General features: G+C 45.0%; 1 protein-coding gene across 1 annotated transcript in view; it reads right to left on the bottom strand.

Annotated features, from left to right (window-relative positions):
• LOC135504994 (PH and SEC7 domain-containing protein 1-like) overlaps positions 1-17235 on the bottom strand; it is a 60863-nt gene extending 43628 nt beyond the window's left edge. Inside the window, exons 1-5 of the mRNA XM_064923982.1 lie at positions 16881-17235; positions 6262-8762; positions 5763-5880; positions 4979-5495; positions 791-1321 (exon numbers count right to left, since the gene is read on the bottom strand). Coding sequence (XP_064780054.1) covers positions 791-1321; positions 4979-5495; positions 5763-5880; positions 6262-8553 — 3458 coding nt within the window. The 5' untranslated portion in view covers positions 8554-8762; positions 16881-17235. The remainder of the gene's footprint in view (positions 1-790; positions 1322-4978; positions 5496-5762; positions 5881-6261; positions 8763-16880) is intronic.
• Positions 17236-21935: the final 4700 nt, after the last annotated feature.

The following is a 21935-nucleotide window of genomic DNA, read 5'->3' as shown; positions in this document are numbered from 1 at the left end:
CACACACACACACACACACACACACACACACACACACACACACACACACACACACACACACACACACACACACACACACACACACACACACACACACACGTATAGTCACACATACCAACACACACACTCACACCGCATGCCGTCATGGAAACCAGCGGTACGGTGGGGCAGACAGCCTCCTAGCGACCTTCACTAACAGCTCTGCTCCAAAATCGCACTGCAGCAGGTGCTGTGTCCCAGCAGACAAGCCTGGGACTGGCGCTTTTGGAAACTGATATTGTTAGGGGAAGACTCTAAAAAAGTATATTTTCAATGTACATATACAGTACATAACATATGCACATTATGATCCTCAGTTATTACGTTGTCCTCTAATACTGTACATGGACAATAGAGTATAATATACTGATTTGTTGTCTTAGATTATACCATACTGTATGTTCTGAATAGAAGCCTACCTTGGCTTTACTTCATCTATGAGAGTAACCTCATACCCATTAGGCAAGAACTGGTTGAATCAACATTGTTTCCACATCATTTCAACCAAAAATGTGGAAAACTTATTGGATTTGTCTTTTATCACCCAACTTTTAACCTAAATTCAATGACAGGGTGATATTTTTGGTTGATTTCATGTTGAATTCACGTTAGTTGACAATTCAACCAAACGTAATTCAAAACTAGACGTTAATCTGACGTCTGTGCCCAGTGGGTACTTTATGTCAGCAGCCTATCGGGTCTGGCCTTTCATAAGGTACTACATCATAGCAGTAGTGATGACATCACTGACCTGTGGAAGGAGAGGGAGGGGTTGCTGCTGTATGACATCACTGACCTAGGGAAGGAGAATGTGGGGTTGCTGTACCAGCTGCTCCCCAACATCCGTGCCCCGCCCCCTCCCCCTCGCGGAAGTGTGTCCTCCGAGCCACTGCTCAGCCTTTCGCTGGAGGGGGCGCGCGTGGCGTCTGAGTCACCTGTCACCGTGACGATGGAATCTGATAGGCTTGTTCCCCTCTCACAGTGGGCCAGTGGGGCGAAGCTCAACTTGACAATGTGCCGGGCGCTCTGACAGATCATCTGACCGCCCTGGATCTCTGGGGTCAGTGTGGGAAGGTCAAAGGTCAGGACCGTCTGGGTGCTGGAGGTCAGCAGCTCCTCGCTGTCCAGGCTGCAGTAGGATGTGCCCTTGGCGCGATGTGACTCCATTATGCTCTCAAAATGGCGGCTGAAGGTGTCCTCAGTCGTACCTGCCAGACGAGGACCCGAAACCAGGATCGGCGACTTGAGGGCCGGGAGGTTGTCGAAGAAACTGTCCAATGGCCTAGGTGGAAAGAGAGAAATAGGGAAAGAGGATAACAACCAAGAGTGAGGCACAGGAAGGCTCTACTTCAGGGATGTCAAACTCATTTTTATTCATTTATTATATCTGGGTCCATATTGTTCGTGAGTTTCTAATAGTCGATAGACCATATGCTTCAAGAGAAAAATTGCCTAGATAATAAGCAAGCATCTAATCCACAATGGCTATATTTTCAATTAACTCTGAAACCATTCCAACTATTGACTTTTTCTACAACTACCACCAGTTTGAAGGCAAAACACTGACAGCAAATACATAGACATACTTATATAGTAAAATAAAGTGTGTAAACCAAAAATATAAAGGATATTTCATGCTGAAACCCTCATATTAAACACCAATGGTATTGACTAAGTTGATTGTTTATATTTAGGATAAAGATTTTCAGCTTTGTCATTTTATTTCATATTTTAAAATCATCTTATTTATTATTTCATATATTTTACATGTGATAAGGCCATAGATAATCTGAAGTACCCAAAAAGGCCACTAAATATCCTGTGATAGATGACATACAATATTTCAAAGATACCAAAATTCTGGTACCCTCCCTTTGCAACCCTAAATATATATATATATAATTATCTTTTTTTATTTTTTATTCTCAAAGCACTTACGGACTAGATTGGACCCCTTCCGTCCTGCGTTCGTATGTTTGACACCCCTGTTCTACTGGGTCTCTTAGTACTGTCTAATATTCCGGATGAATGGATCTCAAATTAATTTATTTGAGGGTGAGTCTAGTGAGTCTCCCTGGAAACGATGTTAGTTGAAAAACTAATTTGAAATACTATTCCAGTTTTTTGAATCGCTTTGGTACAATTTTCACAAGCATGTGGTGAATTTTATAAACTCTGAGTACAAGACTTCAAATTGGTAACTATTGTAATGTAGCCAATTTTCAATCAAATGCTTTATTGTGCATAAATGTTGTTTGTAGACATCTTTCAACACACAACAAATGATGCAAAATACAATTTTACTGTGAAACATAATGAGTACATTGGTGTAATCACCAAAACGCAACATAATATTTTCTCAATATCAACCAGTTAATCCAATAGCAAATATTTTTTCAAAATGGCCCTTTGAATGTACAGTTTAAGTCTGAAGTTTCCATACACTTAGGTTGGAGTCATTAAAACTTGTTTTTCAACCACTCCACAAATTTCTTGTTAACAAACTATAGTTTTGCCAAGTCGGTTAGGACATCTACTTTGTGCATGACACAAGTAATTTTTCCAACAATTGTTTACAGACAGATTATTTCACGTATAATTCACTGTTCACTTATAATTCACAATTCCAGTGGGTCAGAAGTTGACATACACTAAGATGACTGTACCTTTAAACAGCTTGGGGACAAGGATGGTACTTTTTGGAGAAATGTCCTCCGGTCTGATGAAACAAAAATAGAACTGTTTGGCCATAATTACCATCGTTATGTTTGGAGGAAAAAGGGGGAGGCTTACAAGCCGAAGAACACCATCCCAACCGTGAAGCATGGGGCTGGCGGCAGCATCATGTTGTGGGGGTGCTTGGCTGCAGGAGGAGCTGGTGCATTTCACAAAATAGATGGCATCATGGAAAGGAAAATGATGTGGATATATTGAAGCAACATCTCAAGATATCAGTCAGGAAGTTAAAGCTTGGTTGCAAATGGGTCTTCCAAATGGACATTGACCCCAAGCATACTTCCAAAGTTGTGGCAAAATGGCTCAAGGACAACAAAGTCAAGGTATTGGACTGGCCATCACAAAGCCCTGACCTCAATCCCATAGAAAATGTGTGGGCAGAACTGAAAAAGTGTGTGCGAGCAAGGAGGCCTACAAACCTGACTCAGTTACACCAGCTCTGTCAGGAGGAATGGGCCAAAATTCACCCAACTTATTATGGGAAGCTTGTGGAAGGCTACCCGAAACGTTTGACCCAAGCGAAACAATTTAAAGGCACTGCTACCAATTAAGTGTATGTACACTTCTGACCCACTGGGAATGTGATGAAAGAAATAAAAGCTGAAATAAATCATTCTCTCTACTATTATTCTGACATTTCACATTCTTAAAATAAAGTGGTGATCCTAACTAACCTAAGACAGCGAATTTTTACTTGGATTAAATGTCAGGAATTGTGAAAAACTGAGTTTAAATGTATTTGGCTAAGGTGTATGTAAACTTCTGACTTCAACTGTATATATATATATATATATATACAGTGGGGCAAAAAAGTAGTTAGTCAGCTACCAATTGTGCAAGTTCTTCCACTTAAAAAGATGAGAGAGGCCTGTAATTTTCATCATAGGTACACTTCAACTATGACAGACAAAATGAGAAAAAAAATCCAGAAAATCACATTGTAGGATTTTTAATGAATTTATTTGCAAATTACGGTGGAAAAAAAGTATTTGGTCAATAACAAAAGTTTATCTCAATACTTTGTTATATACCCTTTGTTGGCAATGACAGAGGTCAAACGTTTTCTGTAAGTCTTCAAGGTTTTCACACACTGTTGCTGGTATTTTGGCCCATTCCTCCATGCAGATCTCCTCTAGAGCAGTGATGTTTTGGGGCTGTTGCTGAGCAACACGGACTTTCAACTCCCTCCGAAGATTTTCTATGGGGTTGAGATCTGGAGACTGGCTAGGCCTCTCCAGGACCTTGAAATGCTTCTTACGAAGCCACTCCTTCGTTGCCCGTGTGGTGTGTTTGGGATCATTGTCATGCTGAAAGACCCAGCGACATTTCATCTTCAATGCCCTTGCTGATGGTAGGCTTTATTACTTTGGTCCCAGCTCTCTGCAGGTCATTCACTACGTCCCCCTGTGTGGTTCTGGGATTTTTGCTCACCGTTCTTGTGATCATTTTGACCCCACGGGGTGAGATCTTGCGTGGAGCCCCAGATCGAGGGAGATTATCAGTGGTCTTGTATGTCTTCCATTTCCTAATAATTGCTCCCACAGTTGATTGAACATTACAGGCCTCTCTCATATTTTTAAGTGGGAGAACTTGCACAATTGGTGGCTGACTAAATACTTTTTTGCCCCACTGTATATATACCACATGCCTGTGAAAATTGCACCAAAGCGATAAAATAAACTGTAGTCAAGTGATTGACTACGGTACACTGTACACTGTAAATGTTTGACCATAGAAAACTACGAGTGGTAAAGAAAAACAATGTCATCAAACTGCTTTGAGAGGTCTACTGATAAGTAGGTTGCTAGGAAGATCTCAACATGCGGCCGCAGAAAGAGACACACGTTCATACATTTGTACTGGAGTTCTTGCTAGAGATCCTGCTCCATCAGTGTTCTTGTGGGAGAAAAGAAATGATGAAACCAACTAAAAACATTAGCACTTTTGTTCTATTCACAAGGACAGAAGCTAGAAATAGATAGCAGTCATTGTCTGTAATGAACATAAATTGGTCAAAATCCTGTCAAACTTGAAATGTGTGTTTCTGTATATCTGCGTTACATGAGTGTGTGTATGTGTGTGTATGTGTGTATGAATTTATATATGTCAGCATATTTTGTGTGTGTGTGTGTGTGTGTGTGTGTTTGTGTATGATTTTGAGCATGTGTGTGTTTCCACTTGTCGATGCGCGTGTCCATCTCACCTCTTCAGCAGCTGACTGATCACCTGCTGCTGCTGCTGCCTCTTAATGTCCCCCTGCATCCTCACTGAGACCCAGCTCACCACCTCCTCCTCATCCTCCTCATCATCCTCCTCCTCCTCTTCCTCCTCTCCTTCCACCTCCTCCTCCTCCCCACTCGTTCTCTCATAGGGACAGACACCCAGGGGGCTGCTGCCTGTACCCGATGTGCTTTTCACGCTGCGGTTACTCCCAAACGCTGAGTCGGTGTCTTCCTGCTCAGCCAATAGCACCTCATCGATGTCGGTCTCGCGGTAGCAGCGCAGGGGCACGGCATCCAGGTCCGTCTCCGAGTACTTGAGGGTCCCCCGGATGATGCCCGTCTTTGGCGACTCCCCCACCGCCGCTGGGGGAGGAGTCACCAGCTCTACCTCCACGTGCTGCACCTCGTGATTGGCTGAGATGAGGGGGAGGGAGGTGGGGGAAGTGGGGGATTCACTGGACTGGCCACTGGGAGGAGCTGTGGAGGGTTCGATGGTACCTGCCACGATGGAACAGAGGAAGCAGTTGATATCACCGAAAAAGTACCGAAAACCCCTGCGCTACCATGCTAATGTTAATGTTGTTGTTGTTGGATGCTGAACACCGACCTATGTGCGTGGTTTGAACACATGCTATGATACGTGCTTGAATCACATCTACAGTATAGTGTATATCCAGTGGGAACAGTTAAAGGGTCATAGGCTCAGAGATAAATACTATATATAGCTCTATGGGTAATAGGTATGGGTGGTAAATATGCTCTCACTTTTCTCCCCCCTGCTAGCAGCCTCCTCAGCGGGTGTCCCAAATAGGAACTCCCACTTGGCACGAGCTATCCTCTGGGAGTGGAGGGAGGGGCCTGGGACTGCAGTGCCACTGTCCGTCTGGAACACACACGCAGACATGTACACATGGCAAATTTAACAAAATACAAGATACATTTGGTTAACATTAATATCTTTAAATTATTATTTTAATGCATATACACTCCCCTTGGCATTTATTTTGATAGTGAAGCTAAAACTTTTAATTAGGCTCAATACTCCATATGAGGAAACAGTACATAATGTCACCTTTCATTTGAGGGTATTTTCATACATATCCGCTTTACCATTAAGACATTTTGAGAAATTCACTTATATGTGTTTTAAAGTAGTCATCCAAAATGACAAATCCAAAATGCTGGAGAATAGAGACAAATTAAAAGTTTTATCTTCACTGTGCAAATAAATAAGTAGGGCAGTGTAAGAAGAGAAATGTCTCACCTGTATCCCTGAAGTGGCAGCCCCTGTCTCGTTGCTCTGGTGGCTGGACTGACTGGACTCTGGAGACACACATTCCCTTTCACCTAGGCTGCCCGTCACCCCGCTGGAGCTGCGCGACGAGGACCCCGCTATCCCAATTCGCTCCCCCCCTTGAGGCTCCTCCACCCTCAGCAGGCTTGGCTGCTGCCCTTGTCCCGAAACCTCCTCCCCTTCCCCATCCCCATCCAGGCCCTCGTCCTCCTCTGGGGAGTCCAGCACCACAGGGCCTAGCAGCAGAACCTCCCTCCTCCTCTGCTCAGCCCTCTTCTGCTGGGCCGTGCTCAAGGGCTGCTGACCGGGTCCATGTCCAAGTCTGGGGCTGGAACTGGAGCTGCTGCTCTCCTCCCCTACCAGGTGGCTCCAGGGCTGCCTGGAAGTCCAGCTGACAGGGGCTTCTTCCACACTCTGGCGTATGTAGAGCCTACGGGCCAGCTCGGCACTGTCCCCCCTGTCGAAGCAGGACAAGTCGGCTGTCCTGTCCGGCTCGAAGGACCAGAAATCTCCAGTGTATTGAGGGGGCTGACAGCGGTGCAGCGTGGGGCTGTCGGTGACTCTGAGCTGGGCTCTCAGCAGCCTGGGGTCCCTCAGAGGGGAGCTGGTCTCGGCTGGGGGAAGAAATGGACGGAGGAAGCGCGAAGGCAGGGCTGGGGACACTCCTCCACCCACTACTGCGTCTGATAGGATGGAGCTCTGACCCAGAGCCCACCCTCCTCCGTGCTGTGTCCTATGATTGGTTAGTGTTGGAGTGTTTGTGTCCTGTGTGCGTGACGATGGTAAAGAGTTTACAGCATGTTGAGAGTCAGTGTCGTTGGATGCTGGTGTGTGTAGGCCGTGTAAAGGGATGTTCATCTTAACTTTCTGATGCTGCAAATGTTGCAGTTGTGCTTTTGGGACAGAACTGTTGGCTTCTCTGGACATACATCCACAGTTGGGGCTCTCTACTTCGTCTAAAGTGCTGTGCAAAGTCAATGAGTTCCTCCTTACCTCTGCTAAAATAGAGGACACTTTGGTAGCCTCCTCAGCTAGCCTCCGGGCCACTTCAGGGCTGTTGGATGGTGAGGAGGGTTTGCTACCACTTAGCTGGTTCAGTACAGTTCCTACCCCTAGTTTATTGCTAAGTTGGAGAATGGTCCCTTGAGGGGAGGAACTGCTGTTACAGGGCTTGTGTACTTGTCTCTGGGTGGCTGGACTCCCTGTGATAGCTTTGTCCTGACCTTCCCATTGGTGTGGGCTCTGGGCCTTGGGCCCCATACACAACCTGGGTCTCGAGTTAGGAGACATACCCAGAGCGGCCTGGCTAGCATGAGACGAAAGCTGGTCGGAGGCTGGGCTCCTGGGTAATGGCCCGCAAATGGCCCGGTTTCTATCTGTGTCCATGGCGTGATTATTGCAGGCGCTGTGGCGTGGGACAGGAGAGCCGCCTGCCCATGACAGGCAACCGGCCTGCTGGTTGTGGCGGGAGCCCCTGGGACTCTGCTCGAGCCCATGGAGAATCTTACTCCTGTGCAGGGGGGAACCAAACCCAAACTCTTCCAGGGCAAGCTGGGTGGCTGCCCTGCCGACGGGATCCAAGACGGGGTGGCAGTGGCTGGGGGAGACTGACGGTTGCTGTTGTTGCTGGATACACCCTGGGGGACGAAACGCTAGTTTGGGACTGGAGCTGCAGGAGGAGCCAGGACTACCCATCCAGATGGAGTCGCTGAGTCTCTTCCGGGGGTAGGAAGGTGGGGATGACCTCTCCTCCCTAGACCTCCTCTGACAGGCAGAGTTCTGTGGGCTCTCCACTCTCTTGACGTTAGCCTTCTCAATGTAGCTGAAGGTGACCACCGAGCGTTTGGCATCACCCCCCACCCCCTGCCCTTTGGAGGAGGGTTTGTGGGGGGTGGTGGTCCTCCCATTTCTGGAAAAGGCTGGGGAGTGGGTCAGTGCTGCCGGTAAACTCTGCCGCTTGGAGATGCTAGGTGACTGGTTGCCATTGCCTTGGTGGAGCTGGAAGCTCACTGTGTGTCTGGAGGGAGACTGGGTGTGAGTGAAGTTATGGGCTCGGCGGTGCGTTTGTACTTTGGTAGGAGTCTGACATTTAGTCTGGCAGGTTAGCTTTGACAAAAGCCCAGCTGGCCCATCCTGTGCTGAGGCTGAGTTACTCCCAGTCCCAGGACCCTCCACTCCTCCCCCCAAGCCCCCATTCCCATCCTGCTCCGGGGCTGACCTCACCTCCACGTACAGATGAAGGACTTTTCCAGACTGGGACATGACCTCACACTCGAGGCCAGGAAGAGAGAGCGAGTGATACAGAAGACAGAGACTGGCCTCCTCTCCTTTTACTAGGATTTTGTTTGTTTATCTGTTGATGGGGGTGTCACTGTATTTTTAGGACATGTTCCTTCCTACTCAGTAAGACTAAGGACATTATGGGCAAACAGGCCCTTAGGACGCCTCCAGCAGATCTCTAGTCACCATACCTGTGAGGGGGGAGAGAAGCTGTAGTGAGAAGTCAAACAGCTTTTCCTCAGAAAACCTAGAAAGTTAATCCATAATCCTTATAGAATGCTGTACACTTCAACAGACATAGAGGTGTACTACACACAATCACATCCAATCATCCAATCTAGACTTTACAGCTTTGAGATAATTGTCTTAATCAACAACAAAGGAAAGCTGCTTTCCCTGATGACTAAATGCCAACCTTCTGTCTCTCTATCGGTTTAACACAGTGTGTTAGGCGCCCTAGTGATTGAGAATGACATTTTATCCTGATTGGCTGTTAGAATGACCATCACAGTATCTATTCTGACAAGACACTTCAAGGAGTCTCAGTTTAGGAAGCTTTAAGCTGTAGGAAATGAAGACTTGGCTTTCTTTAGAGGAATCCATTAGACAACGATGTAGTGGGAAGGAGACTGAGGACTTTTGTCATTGCTACTCGGGCATATCTTCAGTCAAATAAGCGGCGTATTCAAACCTGCCATCACCCTCTTCAATCTCACACAGCTCATATCTGTCAAACGTCTAGAATTCCCTCACAAGTCGCACATGGAAATGTTTTCTTCTTCAAAACATGTCATAACAAAGATCTGTCAGTGTACGTCAGCATGTCACACACCAAGCTGTCCCTCTTTCATTACAAAAGTTTGAACACACACACACACACACAAAAGTTTTTAAACCAAGACTAGTCATATTTAACTATTTGCTGAACAAAAGGCTTTCAGTTAAGAAATACCTGCTGTCCAACCATCAAAAGTGTTTCCCCGTGTTGCTATGAGAAGCTGCACAGAAAGAAGGAGGAACTCAAGTGGAAGAGGGGGACAGATTGGAGCAAAGACTTGCTTTACGGTAACAGTAGGGGAAAGCGTGTGCACCGGTGGGGCTCAAATAGGACTTAACAGAACAAAGAGAATGTGTTTAAGCCTTGGAATCACACACACACACACACGCACGCACGCACACACACACACACACACACACACACGCACAGACACACACACACACACACACACACACACACACACACACACGCACGCACGCACACACACACACGCACACACATACACACACACACATACACGCACGCACACACACACACGCACACGCACTTGCACATGCACACACACGCACACACAGCATTTTACAAAGACTGACTCTATGCCTGCTTAACCCCCTTCTCTGACCCCTACCTCCCTCCACATCAGTTTCATTCCATGTTTAGAGTGCCTGTTGGGTAATGTAATTTTGGCCTAAAAAAAATATTTATACTTTTAACATTATGTCATAAAGAGCACATGTTCAACTTCATAACAAACACGTTTTCCTAACTCAAGAGGTTAATTTAAGAAATATGACATAAAACTGACAATTAAAAAGTGACAGGGTGGTCCATAACAGGGTTGACATTTTCAGCTTCAATCAGCCATAACTCCCCTTGTGACAGGAGGAATGGAAGCTTGTTGTGCGCAACAAGGAGGGACAATGAAATACGAGCTTAGCAAAACATTTGAACTTGTCAAAACATTTCTAGCCTATCTATCTATGGGTAACAGCGTTGACGCGTTATGCTCGACTCACTCCGTTTTCAACCACAAAACACCAGGAAATGACCAAAAAGAATAGAACCAGCTGACCTGCTTTTACAAAATGATTTGACAAGCCTATTAGACGTTCAATATTTCTTTTGAAAAAATGACTTGAAAAGGAATAGTTTCACCATATTAAAACGAGAGTTCAGTTCACGTAACAGGGTTGACCTTAAACCTTGGGTACAAATGTAAATGAATCCCTCATCGCATGAAATAAACAATCATCGTCAGAAAGAACTTTGTCAAATCGACAAAATAACTAGGGCTTTACAATGATGGTGAAAACGTGGAGAAATGTTGAGGTTAAGTGGGTCGGACAGACATGAGACATGCCGAAACTTGGAGAAATGTTGGGGTTAAGTGGGTCGGACAGACATGAGACATGCCAAAACGTGGAGAAATGTTGGGGTTAAGTGGGTCGGACAGACATGAGACATGCCAAAACGTGGAGAAATGTTGGGGTTAAGTGGGTCGGACAGACATGAGACATGCCAAAACGTGGAGAAATATTGGGGTTAAGTGTGACGGACAGACATGAGACATGCCAAAACGTGGAGAAATGTTGGGGTTAAGTGGGTCGGACAGACATGAGACATGCCAAAACTTGGAGAAATGTTGGGGTTAAGTGGGTCGGACAGACATGAGACATGCCAAAACGTGGAGAAATGTTGGGGTTAAGTGGGTCGGACAGACATGAGACATGCCAAAACTTGGAGAAATGTTGGGGTTAAGTGGGTCGGACAGACATGAGACATGCCAAAACTTGGAGAAATATTGGGGTTAAGTGGGTTGGACAGACATGAGACATGCCAAAACGTGGAGAAATGTTGGGGTTAAGTGGGTCGGACAGACATGAGACATGCCAAAACGTGGAGAAATGTTGGGGTTAAGTGGGTCGGACAGACATGAGACATGCCAAAACGTGGAGAAATGTTCGGGTTAAGTGGGTCGGACAGACATGAGACATGCTAAAACTTCGATTTTCTGAGAAAACAGTACATTTATTTGAATGAAAATACACTACTATTGGAATTTTAGTTTAGTTAGACTGTAGATGTATGTGATCCTATTGTTAAATTGCATGTTTAATCTCATGATAAAAATGTAAATCCTTTTTTTAAAACCTTTATTTAACTGGGCAAGTCAGTTAAGAACAAATTCTTATTTTCAATGACGGCCTAGAAACAGTGGGTAAACTGCCTTGTTCAGGTGGCAGAACGACAGATTTTTACCTTGTCAGCTCGGGGGATTCAATCTAGCAACCTTTACAGTTACTGGCCCAACGCTCTAACCACTAGGCTACCTACCACCCCACACAATGTCTCAAGAACATAAAACGCCTTCTATTCGTGAAACGACCCCTCGCACCTTCATTCAGCGGAGCTGGCACCAACTCACAGGCAATGTAGACGCCTTAATGAGGCTTTTAGACAATTTGTTACAGTCGTTTTACAGCAGTGGGCCCCATGAGGTCCCATTGTCTAAGTGGCGTCAACAGGAAGATAATCTCCGTAACCAGTGTCCTAAACGTGACAGCCACTCCTGTTCCTGGTAGCAATGACCTCACCTCAGAGAGCTACTGGCTGAAGAACCACAACTATCAGTTATGTTTGTAGCTGTCAGGCCATCAGCTGAAAGACGACACCGGGCCGTGTTCATTTTTGGAGGCTGATGAGCCTCAACTTCATTGACCCTCTACTATCCATTACTACGTCGGCCCAGGCAGGACTGTGAGGGAGAAAAAGACAGAAAGAGACAGAGGAAGAGAGGATGAAAAAATCTGTGTAAACGAGAGGCAGAGAAGAAGTGGCAGGAAGACAAAGTGATCAGAGTGGAGATTTACAGGAAGTAGCCTGTGGTAACAGAATGACATAGGGATTAGGTAAGCAACACTTCCCAACTAGCACCCAGATGCCATGGAACAGAGTTAAGGGACATATTGTCCTCCTCCTCGTCTATCCTTAGTACCGGTGGTATACATGCTGCAGTGCCACCCTTGAAAGCCCTGCTCACTGAGAGTTGGCCAAGTTGGCATGCAGGCTGGAGGGATATGGGCGCTCTCCAGTCACAAACACACACACACCGGTCTGCCGTGCCAAGAGTCACAATGGAGCGAGATCGTTACCACTAGCCAGCTGCCATGTGGTTACTGATTTACTGTTGACTTGGACTTAAAGGAAAAGTTGTGATAACATTTCTTTCCTTCTTAATGCGTTTGAGCCAATCAGTTGTGTTGTGACAAGGTAGGGGGGGTAAAAAACCAAGTCCATATTATGGCAAGAATAAGGAAAGAGAAACAACAGTCCATAATTACATTAAGACATGAAGGTCAGTCAATCAGAAACATTTCAAGAACTTTGAACGTTTCTTCAAGTGCAGTCGCAAAAACCATGATGAAAGTGCTATGATGAAACTGGCTCTCATGAGGACCGTCACAGGAAAGGCAGACCCAAAGTTACCTCTGCTGCAGAGGATAAGCTCATTAGAGTTACCAGCCTCAGAAATTGCAGCCCAAAATGCTTCATTGAGTTCAAGTACCAGACAAATCTCAACATCAACTGCTCAGAGGAGACTGTGTGAATCAGGCCTTCATGGTTAAATTGCTGTAAAAGAAACCACTATTAAAGGACACCAATAAGAAGAAGAGACTTGGACATTAGACCGGTGGAAATCTGTCCTTTGGTCTGATGAGTCCAAATTTGAGATTTCTGTGTCTTTCTGTGTCTTTGTAAGACTCAGAGTAGGTGAATGGATGATTGCATGTGTGGTTCCCACCCTGAAGCATGGAGGAGGAGGTGTGATGTTGTGGAGGTGCTTTGCTGGTGACACTGTCAGTGATATATTTAGAATTCAAGGCACACTTAACCAGCATGGCTGTTGGAAAAGCATTCCAGGTGAAGCTGGTTGAGAGAATGCCAAGAGTGTGCAAAGCTGTCATCAAGGCAAAGGATTGCTACTTTGAAGAATCTCAAATCTCAAATATATTTTGATTTGTTTAACACTTTTTTTGGTTGCTACATGATCCCATATGTGTTATTTCATAGTGTTGATGTCTTCACTATTATTCTACAATGTAGAAAATAGTAAAAAATAAAGAAAAACCCTTGAATGAGTAGGTGTGTCCAAACTTTCTTTGGTACTGTAATTACTGTGACTTATATAATATAATCAGATATAGGATTAGAATGCCATGGTTAAATCAGAAGTAAGTCAAAAACTCCTGAATCTTATCAGAGATACCGATTGTCTGATGTCCTTGGATTGTATGGATTTCTCCTCCATTTCTGCTCTCCATGACAACCCAAGGAGCTTCTCCATTCGTGGCTCTATGAGGCTTGTTACAGAAAGACAGACACAAAGCACAGAGGACGGACACACACCAGGCGAATTCGACACCCCTCCAGCAATCAGCGCAAGGGGGCTCAGGGTATGTGTGTGTGTACGTGTGTGTTTGAGTCAAATCACACAGATAATTAAACCCCAGTGAGCACAGATAGCTAATATTAGACTGCAGGGAAACGTCGGTGTGAGTGTGCTAATATTAGCCACAAGCTTGCTTGTTGACCGTCTTAAGCAGGCAGCTATGATTTCAGCAGCATGACAGCAGGCTTCGCAGTGTTGTGACGCCTCAAAGGCAGGAGAGAAGAAAAGTTTTGTAGTCCCTTCATGTGTGAGGAACACGGCCATAGCAAAGACATGACTCTGGCAATTCTGTCTATACTCTCATTGATTGAATGTTGACCGCATGGATTCGTTGGGATAGTATGACCGTCGGTCATTGTTCACTGTATATCTCACACATATCTGAAGCAGATGCTTAGTAAGGAGCTGTCGCTCCTACAATACACTACAAACTCAATGAACCTCCAATATGCTGTACTGAATTAATAGCGCAGAGAAGCTTACTAACAAGGCTGATGTAATATGAGAGTTGTACCGTACTGTACGTAGCTGCCCTTAACATTTAAAATATGACTCTGGTTGGAACAGAGACAAAGCCATCTCTCTCTCTCAACTTTCTTCCAAGAGGGACTGAGACAGAGACAAAGATGAAGGTGCGCTGACTCATACAGGCGGCACAAAGGAAAACAGAGAGAGAGAGAGTGTCTGTCTGTCTGTCTGTCTGTCTGTCTGTCTGTCTGTCTGTCTGTGCATGTCAGAGGGAGAGAGAGAGAGAGAGCAAGCGAGAGTGTCTGTCTGTCTGTATGTGCATGAGAGAGAGAGAGAGAGAGAGAGAGAGAGAGAAAGAGAGGTGGAGAGAGACAGAGAAAGAGAGGGAGAGAGAGAGAGAGGGAGAGAGAGAGTTGTCTGTCTGTGCATGTCAGAGGGGGAGAGAGCAAGAGAGAGTGTCTGACTGTATGTGCATGAGAGAGAGTGAGAGAGAGAGAGAGAAAGAGAGAGAGAGAGAGAGAGAGAGAGAGGGAGAGGGAGGGAGAGAGGGAGAGAGAGAGAGAGAGAGAGAGAGAGGGAGAGGGAGAGGGAGAGAGGGAGAGGAGAGGAGAGGGAGGGAGAGAGAGAGAGGAGAGAGGGAGAGGGAGAGGGAGAGGGAGAGGGAGAGAGAGGGAGGGAGAGAGAGGGAGAGGGGAGAGGGAGAGGGAGAGGGAGAGGGAGAGGGAGAGGGAGAGGGAGAGGGAGAGGGAGAGGGAGAGGGAGAGGGAGGAAGAGGGAGAGGGAGAGGGAGAGAGAGGAAGAGGGAGAGGGAGAGAGGGAGAAGGAGAGGGAGAGGGAGAGAGGGAGAGGGAGAGGGAGAGGGAGAGAGAGGGAGAGGGAGAGAGGGAGAGGGAGGGAGAGGAGGGGAGGAGAGGGAGAGAGAAGAGAGGGAGAGGGAGGAAGAGGGGGAGAGGGAGAGGGAGAGAGAGGAAGAGGGAGAGGGAGGGAGAGGGAGAGAAGGAGAGGGAGAGGGAGAGGGAGAGAGGGAGAGGGAGAGGGAGAAATGGAGGAGAACAGATGTGTTAGATCAGTACTCACTAGTGGAATGGTATGAAGTGGTAAATGACCTTGTGGCAGGTAAAGATCTATTCTTCACTGCTTTTGTGACTTTTTAAAGAAACAATGAAGAATGACATAGCAAAGCATTTCAGGAGAAAAACAGCATGTGACTAAGACACACCCCAATATTTTGTTTTCTAGAAAACATCCCTTTAACTCAAGCTCTTTCTGGGCCAGCAGCACATTGTCCAGTTTAAGACAAGGAGGCGTATGTGTCCATCCATTTATTGATTGATGGAGCATCAGTGTTATTAACAGGAGGGTCACATGTATTTTATTAGTGACTGTAGGGTGGAGGTAGGAGTGACTGTAGGGTGGAGGTATTAGTGACTGTAGGGTGTAGGTATTAGTGACTGTAGGGTGGAGGTAGGAGTGACTGTAGGGTGGAGGTAGGAGTGACTGTAGGGTGGAGGTATTAGTGACTGTAGGGTGTAGGTATTAGTGACTGTAGGGTGGAGGTATTAGTGACTGTAGGGTGGAGGTATTAGTGACTGTAGGGTGGAGGTATTAGTGACTGTAGGGTGGAGGTAGGAGTGAAAACACATATTTGAATCTACTTCACAACTATGATCAAATGCACTCAATTGTTCTTCCTCTCTTTGAACCCCAGAGACAGTCTCTAAGCCAGCTCATGTTTGAGAAGAAAACCCAGTCCTTGGAGACATTACCAACACAGGAGAAAAAACATCTCAGTGCTAAGTCCTAAACGGTCCTAAACTGAACCGGTTTTCAGGACTCGATGAGAACTAATTAATACAAGGGCTATTTTGTTTTCAATTAGCACTGCTTTCCAGTGAGGCATCTGGTTGGCCCCACTATCTGAGAGAACAGAGTTAACATGCGCTACATTGATGAAGGGACTGAAGCTACTGGCTCTGATAAAGGGAAGGATACTGTCAGCGTCTGGGCATTATTTTCCTTCTGAGAGCCAAAAAAAAAGATTCCAGACGCCTCATTTAGATAATCCACATAGCAGGTTCTTCAATACTGACCTGTATATTTTAACCATCACACACACACACACACACACACACACACACACACACACACACACACACACACACACACACACACACACACACACACACACACACACACACACACACACACACACACACACACAGACACACACACACACACACACACACACACACACACACACACTATAGTAGTACTGGGTTTTGAATTATGATACACTGGAAAAAATGCAAAAGCACTTATGCAAAATCCTGCTCAGTTCTTCTGTAAAGTACCTATATGTGGGACAGAAAAACTACTTGAAAGTGCTTACGTTGACATGCCCTAATATTCTAAGTATACACTAACATTGACACACCCCCATGCATACACATTCACTCACAACTGCTCGCTCTCACGCACACACGAGCGCGCACACACACACCCCTCGCAGGCAAACCACACACTCAAACAGGCTTACTTTCTCATGGTCTGACTAATCCTCATCTCTTCAGTTAGTCATTATAATTACACCCAAACATTCGATACAGTACACACCTTCATCCTCTGTCGAAGCCTTCTGTTATCCTGGTGAAGCTTTATCGTGATCCACCACACAGTGCAGAAACAGCAGAGGGAGAAGCAGCAGCTGCAGCCTCACACATAGAGCCAGCCGAATCTCCTCTCCTGCCTCCCTGCCTCTCTTCTCTTCCCTCCTTCTCTATCACCTCTTCTTCTCCCCTCAGCTCATCCACAGTGGATTTACACCTCCCACATGACTTCTTAGTCTGTCTTCTCTCCTTCTCTCCTTCCTCCTTGCCCTCTTTTCTTCCTTCCTTACCCGGCTGCAGCATGCAGTAGATGCATAGACCTGCCCAACTACTCCAGGCTGCTGCTATACTGGCCAGCCTCCCCCTGCAGGCAACACTGCCTCAGAACACACCCACTAGCCACCCCACTAACCAATCAGCACACTCAAACCGGCTGGCCCTCCCACTCCGCCTCAGACACTGTGTGTGTGGAGTAGTTTGTGGTGGGGTAAATGGTCGAAGTGAGTGTGGTGGTGGGTACAGGAGTTTTAGGGTTGATTTCTAGGTACAAAGGGCACAAGGACAGAAGGGAAGTGTGACATGATAGAGTTTAGGAGGGAGTTGGCAGATGGGAGAGGAACAACAATATATAGCCAAACCCTGACCAATGCTGCTACTGTAGTACAGTGCATTCGGAAAGTATTCAGACCCTTGACTTTTTCCACATTTTGTTAAATTACAGCCTTATTCTAAAATGGATGAAAAAAAATCCTCATCAATCTACACACAATGCCCCATAATGATAAAGCAAAAACAGGTTTTAAGATTTTGTAGCAAAATTAAATATTACATTTACGTAAGAATTCCGACCCTTTACTCAGTACTATGTTGAAGAAACTTTGGCAGCTATTACAGCCTCGAGTCTTCGTGGGTATGACGCTACAAGCTTGGCACACCTGTATTTGGGGAGTTTCTCCCATTCCTCTCTGCAAATCCTCTCAAGCTCTGTCAGTTTGGATGGGGAGCGTTGCTGCACAGCTATTTTCATGTCTCTCCAGAGATGTTTGATCGGGTTCAAGTGCGGGCTTTGGCTGAGCCACTCAAGGATATTCAGAGACTTGTCCCAAAGCCACTTCTGCTTTGTCTTGGCTGTGTGCTTAGGGTCGTTATCCTGTTGGAAGATGAACCTTCACCCCAGTCTGAGGTCCTGAGTGCTCTGGAGGAGGTTTTCATCATGGATCTCAATGTACTTTGCTCCATTCATCTTTCCCTCTCACAGTCCCTGCCACAGAAAAACATCCCTACAGCATGATGCTGCCACCACCATGCAGCACCGTAGGGATAGCCAAAGAGCCAAAGAGTTCCATCTTGATTTCATCAGACCAGAGAATCTTGTTTCTCATGGTCTGAGAGTCTTTAGATGCCTTTTGGAAAGCTCCAAGCGGGCTGTCATGTGCCTTTTACTGAGAAGTGGCTTCTGTCTGGCCTCTCGACCATAAAGGTCTGATTGGTGGAGTGCTGCAGAGATGGTTGTCCTTCTGGAAGATTCTCCCATCACCACAGAGGAACTCTGGAGCTCTGTCAGAGTGACCAACGGGTTCTTGGTCACCTCCCTGACCAAGGTCCTTCTCCCCCGATTGCTTAGTTTGGCCGGGCGGCCAGCTCTAGGTAGAGTCTTGGTGGTTCCAAATAACTTACATTGAAGAATGATGGAGGCCACTGTGTTCTTGGAGACCTTCAATGCTGCAAAAAACTGTTGCCTCGACACAATCGTGTCTTGGAGCTCTACGGACAATTCCTTTGACCTCATGGCTTGGTTTTCACTCTGACATGCATTGTCAAATGTGGGAGCTTATATAAACAGGTGTGTGCCTTTCCAATCATGTCTAATCAATTGAATTTACCACAGGTGGAATCCTATCAAGTTGTAGAAACATCTCAAGGATGATCAATGGAAACAGGATGCACCTGAGCTCAATTTCCAGTCTCATAGCAAAGGGTCTGAATACTTATGTAAGTAAGGTATTTCTGTTTTTTTTTTATTATAAATTTGCCCAGATTTTGAAAAACCCGTTTTCGCTTTGTCGTATGGGGTATTGTGTGTAGATTGATGAGGAAAAACATTCATTTAATCAATTTTAGAACAGCACTGAATATAATACTCACCACACACACACACACCCACACACACACACACATGTCTGAACATGTACTTGAATAAACAAATCATAACTAACCTTCAGCATGAGCTGTAGGTTTAGGGTTAATATGGCCATATGTACAATGCATAGGCAACATGAATAATGTAAACGTATTACGCAATGAATATGGGAGGCTTAATAATTCAAGGAAATATGAAATCTTGTTCCTCTTATAACCAGCAATAAAATGTGTTTTGAAACCTTCTGTATTTGGACCACACGTGCTTATCAAACTATGGCCTATTAGATAACCAGAGATATTCTCATCCATGAGATCCAAGATGAAACTGTAGGAAGATCTGAGTACTATGAAGGAACTGACAGAGATCAGCCTGAGAGGACCTACAAAAGTTAACCAAAACGCTAAGCTTTGCTTCGAGCACCGTTGTGACTCAAAGTTCCATTGAAACTGATATAACTTGAAGTCCTAAAGATTTCTAAATGATATTCCTATAATCGTGATATTGAGAGAGATATCCCAAAGACGACAAAATCAGAATTTGAGATATCGGACTGCGCAGCCATGTGTTGTTGCATCCGGAGTGACAGTTGAGAGATCCTGCTGTGAAGTCTTAAAGCTCTCAGACGCTCAGAACGGCACAGAAAGAAAGATCATGACACACTTTCAGTCTTCTGAAATATTAAAGAGCATCGCTGGGAGCTTTAAATAAAAGAGCAAACCTATATTTGTCAGTGCCTTTCCATCCTGTGTGAAGTGTGCCGATGCATTTCCTGTCATGTGGTGTGACAATCTCTAACGCATACCACGTGACACAACAGAACAGTGGCGATCAATGAAAAGCCCATCTTTTTGCTCTCCTTCTATACAAGACTGATGCTCAGTGGTGTAGTGGTGCTGGAGAAGTGGGTAGACTCCAATTTAGCCATATACTTCCCATACGGCACAAAGGAAAGGTGCCCTGTGTAAAAAATAAAAATAAAAATTATATGACAAACAGTGACATAGGTTCTGAATGACCTAAAAAGACAAATCCCATATTGGTCTTTCACAGTCAGGCCAACCCAACCTTAATTCAAGTGCACACGCGCCTAGCACTGTTGGTTGGTTATCCGTGTTTCTGTAGCACATGAGATGGAGTTTGCAAAACAAATGGCTACTGGATTGATATTAATAACTAGGATGTCATTCCGCCAGCGAGTTAACATTGCAGCTAGTAGCTAGTTAACATTGCAGCTAGTAGCTAGTTAACATTTCATTGAGAAGACGGTCAGAAGAAGACGGTGAGGCCTACCAGAAGGTTATTATCATCTCTCTATTTTTCATGTTCTTTACTTGTTTGAAACCTGGACGTTTTACTTCATATTATGAGGCATGCACTCCAAAAATGAGGGGTGAAACAAGGGTGCTTCTAAGATCCTCAAAGTTCTTTGAAGAACCGTAGGGATCTTGGCACTGAAGAGGTGACTTCATTTGAAAGGACAGCAGGTGCACTTAAATGAGACATGTAAAGATCTCCTCCATTTAAGATAAGGTTTGTCTCTTGTACGATCGAAAGTATATCGTTGTATGATGATACCATCTCTCTTTGCGTATTTGTGCAAATCTTTCTAAAAAAAACTGAGAAATGACACAATTCAATGGATATCATCAACAGAGGTAATAATATGTAGGCTATAAGAATATGTTGAAGGCTCGCTGTATTGGGTGCAGATGACTGAACTGCTCACTTGTTGTGTCTGTGTCTGCAGGTATACAGACGAGGAGGCACACAAAGGTATGTCAATTGGTAAGTATGTTATGCAGATCACATGTACCATCCTCCTCCCTTGCCTCTTCCACAGGCCTCAACATTATGGACAAGGTATGTGTATGAAAACCATTATCCAAACAGGTTTTTCTATTCACATTTACCACAAAAAAAACAAGGTATGAATACAGCCATGTGCATGTTTTGTTAATCATCTGTATGATACATTTTTGGGGGATTCACAGACTTCATCTCTGATGAATATAGCAGGAAACGTGTTCGATCACCATGCACTGCAAAATCATTCTGGCTCTGGATACGGAGAACATCAACATCAACACACCAGAGGATATACCCATTAGACTTGGGGCTCTGCTGTGAGTTTACATCATATTTAGATTTTTTTTTATTCTGCTTTGCCACTAAAATCAGAATAAAACACTGACAACTAAAATATTGTGTCATTGTTTTAATTGTTATGAGTATCATTATTAATAATAATAATAGGGGGGTAGTTAAAAAAATGTACCCCTAAAGGTTCTTCAAAAGGTTCTTCGAGGATCCACTAAAAGGGGTTCCCCCACAGTGTAAATTTGAAGAACCCCTACAGGATACTCCAGGAACCTTTTCTTTTTAGAGGGTGTCTTACTTTGCTTTAAAGTAGCCAAAAGTCAAAATCCCACCTTAGAAATGTGGATGCTATTATTTTATAAAGATTTCCTCATATGCTTTTGTATTGGTTTTCTTTCAACTTTATTTGATTGTTTAGCATCCAAAGGCATCCTAGTCATATTAGCACCCTTGATAGTTGTTGCATCTTTAGATCTCCCCTCTTCCAAACGTTTTAATGGATATTTGCATCTCTGTTCATGAAACCGCTCACATGTGCAGTGCACAGTTTAGAATTGTGTTTTCCCACAAATGTCATTTTGGAACAGTCACAAGTAGGCCTGCCGCCGTGTACACATTGTTGTGACAAAAATGTAAAGAAATAATCGCTTATCAACATTTTTCAACTAAAAATTCTGATCTGTTCCATCAGCCTTATTAATTGATACGACGTATACCAGCGTTTTACCCTCCACTACACCACTGCTGATGCTCCTGTCTGCTTGTATGCTGGAGTTCACAGCGTGGTCTGGTTAGAGATAAACAGATGGATGGACGGATGGA

This window comes from Oncorhynchus masou, chromosome 18 (genome assembly GCF_036934945.1).
Source record: "Oncorhynchus masou masou isolate Uvic2021 chromosome 18, UVic_Omas_1.1, whole genome shotgun sequence".
Classification (NCBI taxonomy): Eukaryota; Metazoa; Chordata; class Actinopteri; order Salmoniformes; family Salmonidae; genus Oncorhynchus; species Oncorhynchus masou.
Note: the sequence above shows the minus strand (reverse complement) of the source record. Positions and strands in the feature narration are given on the sequence as shown.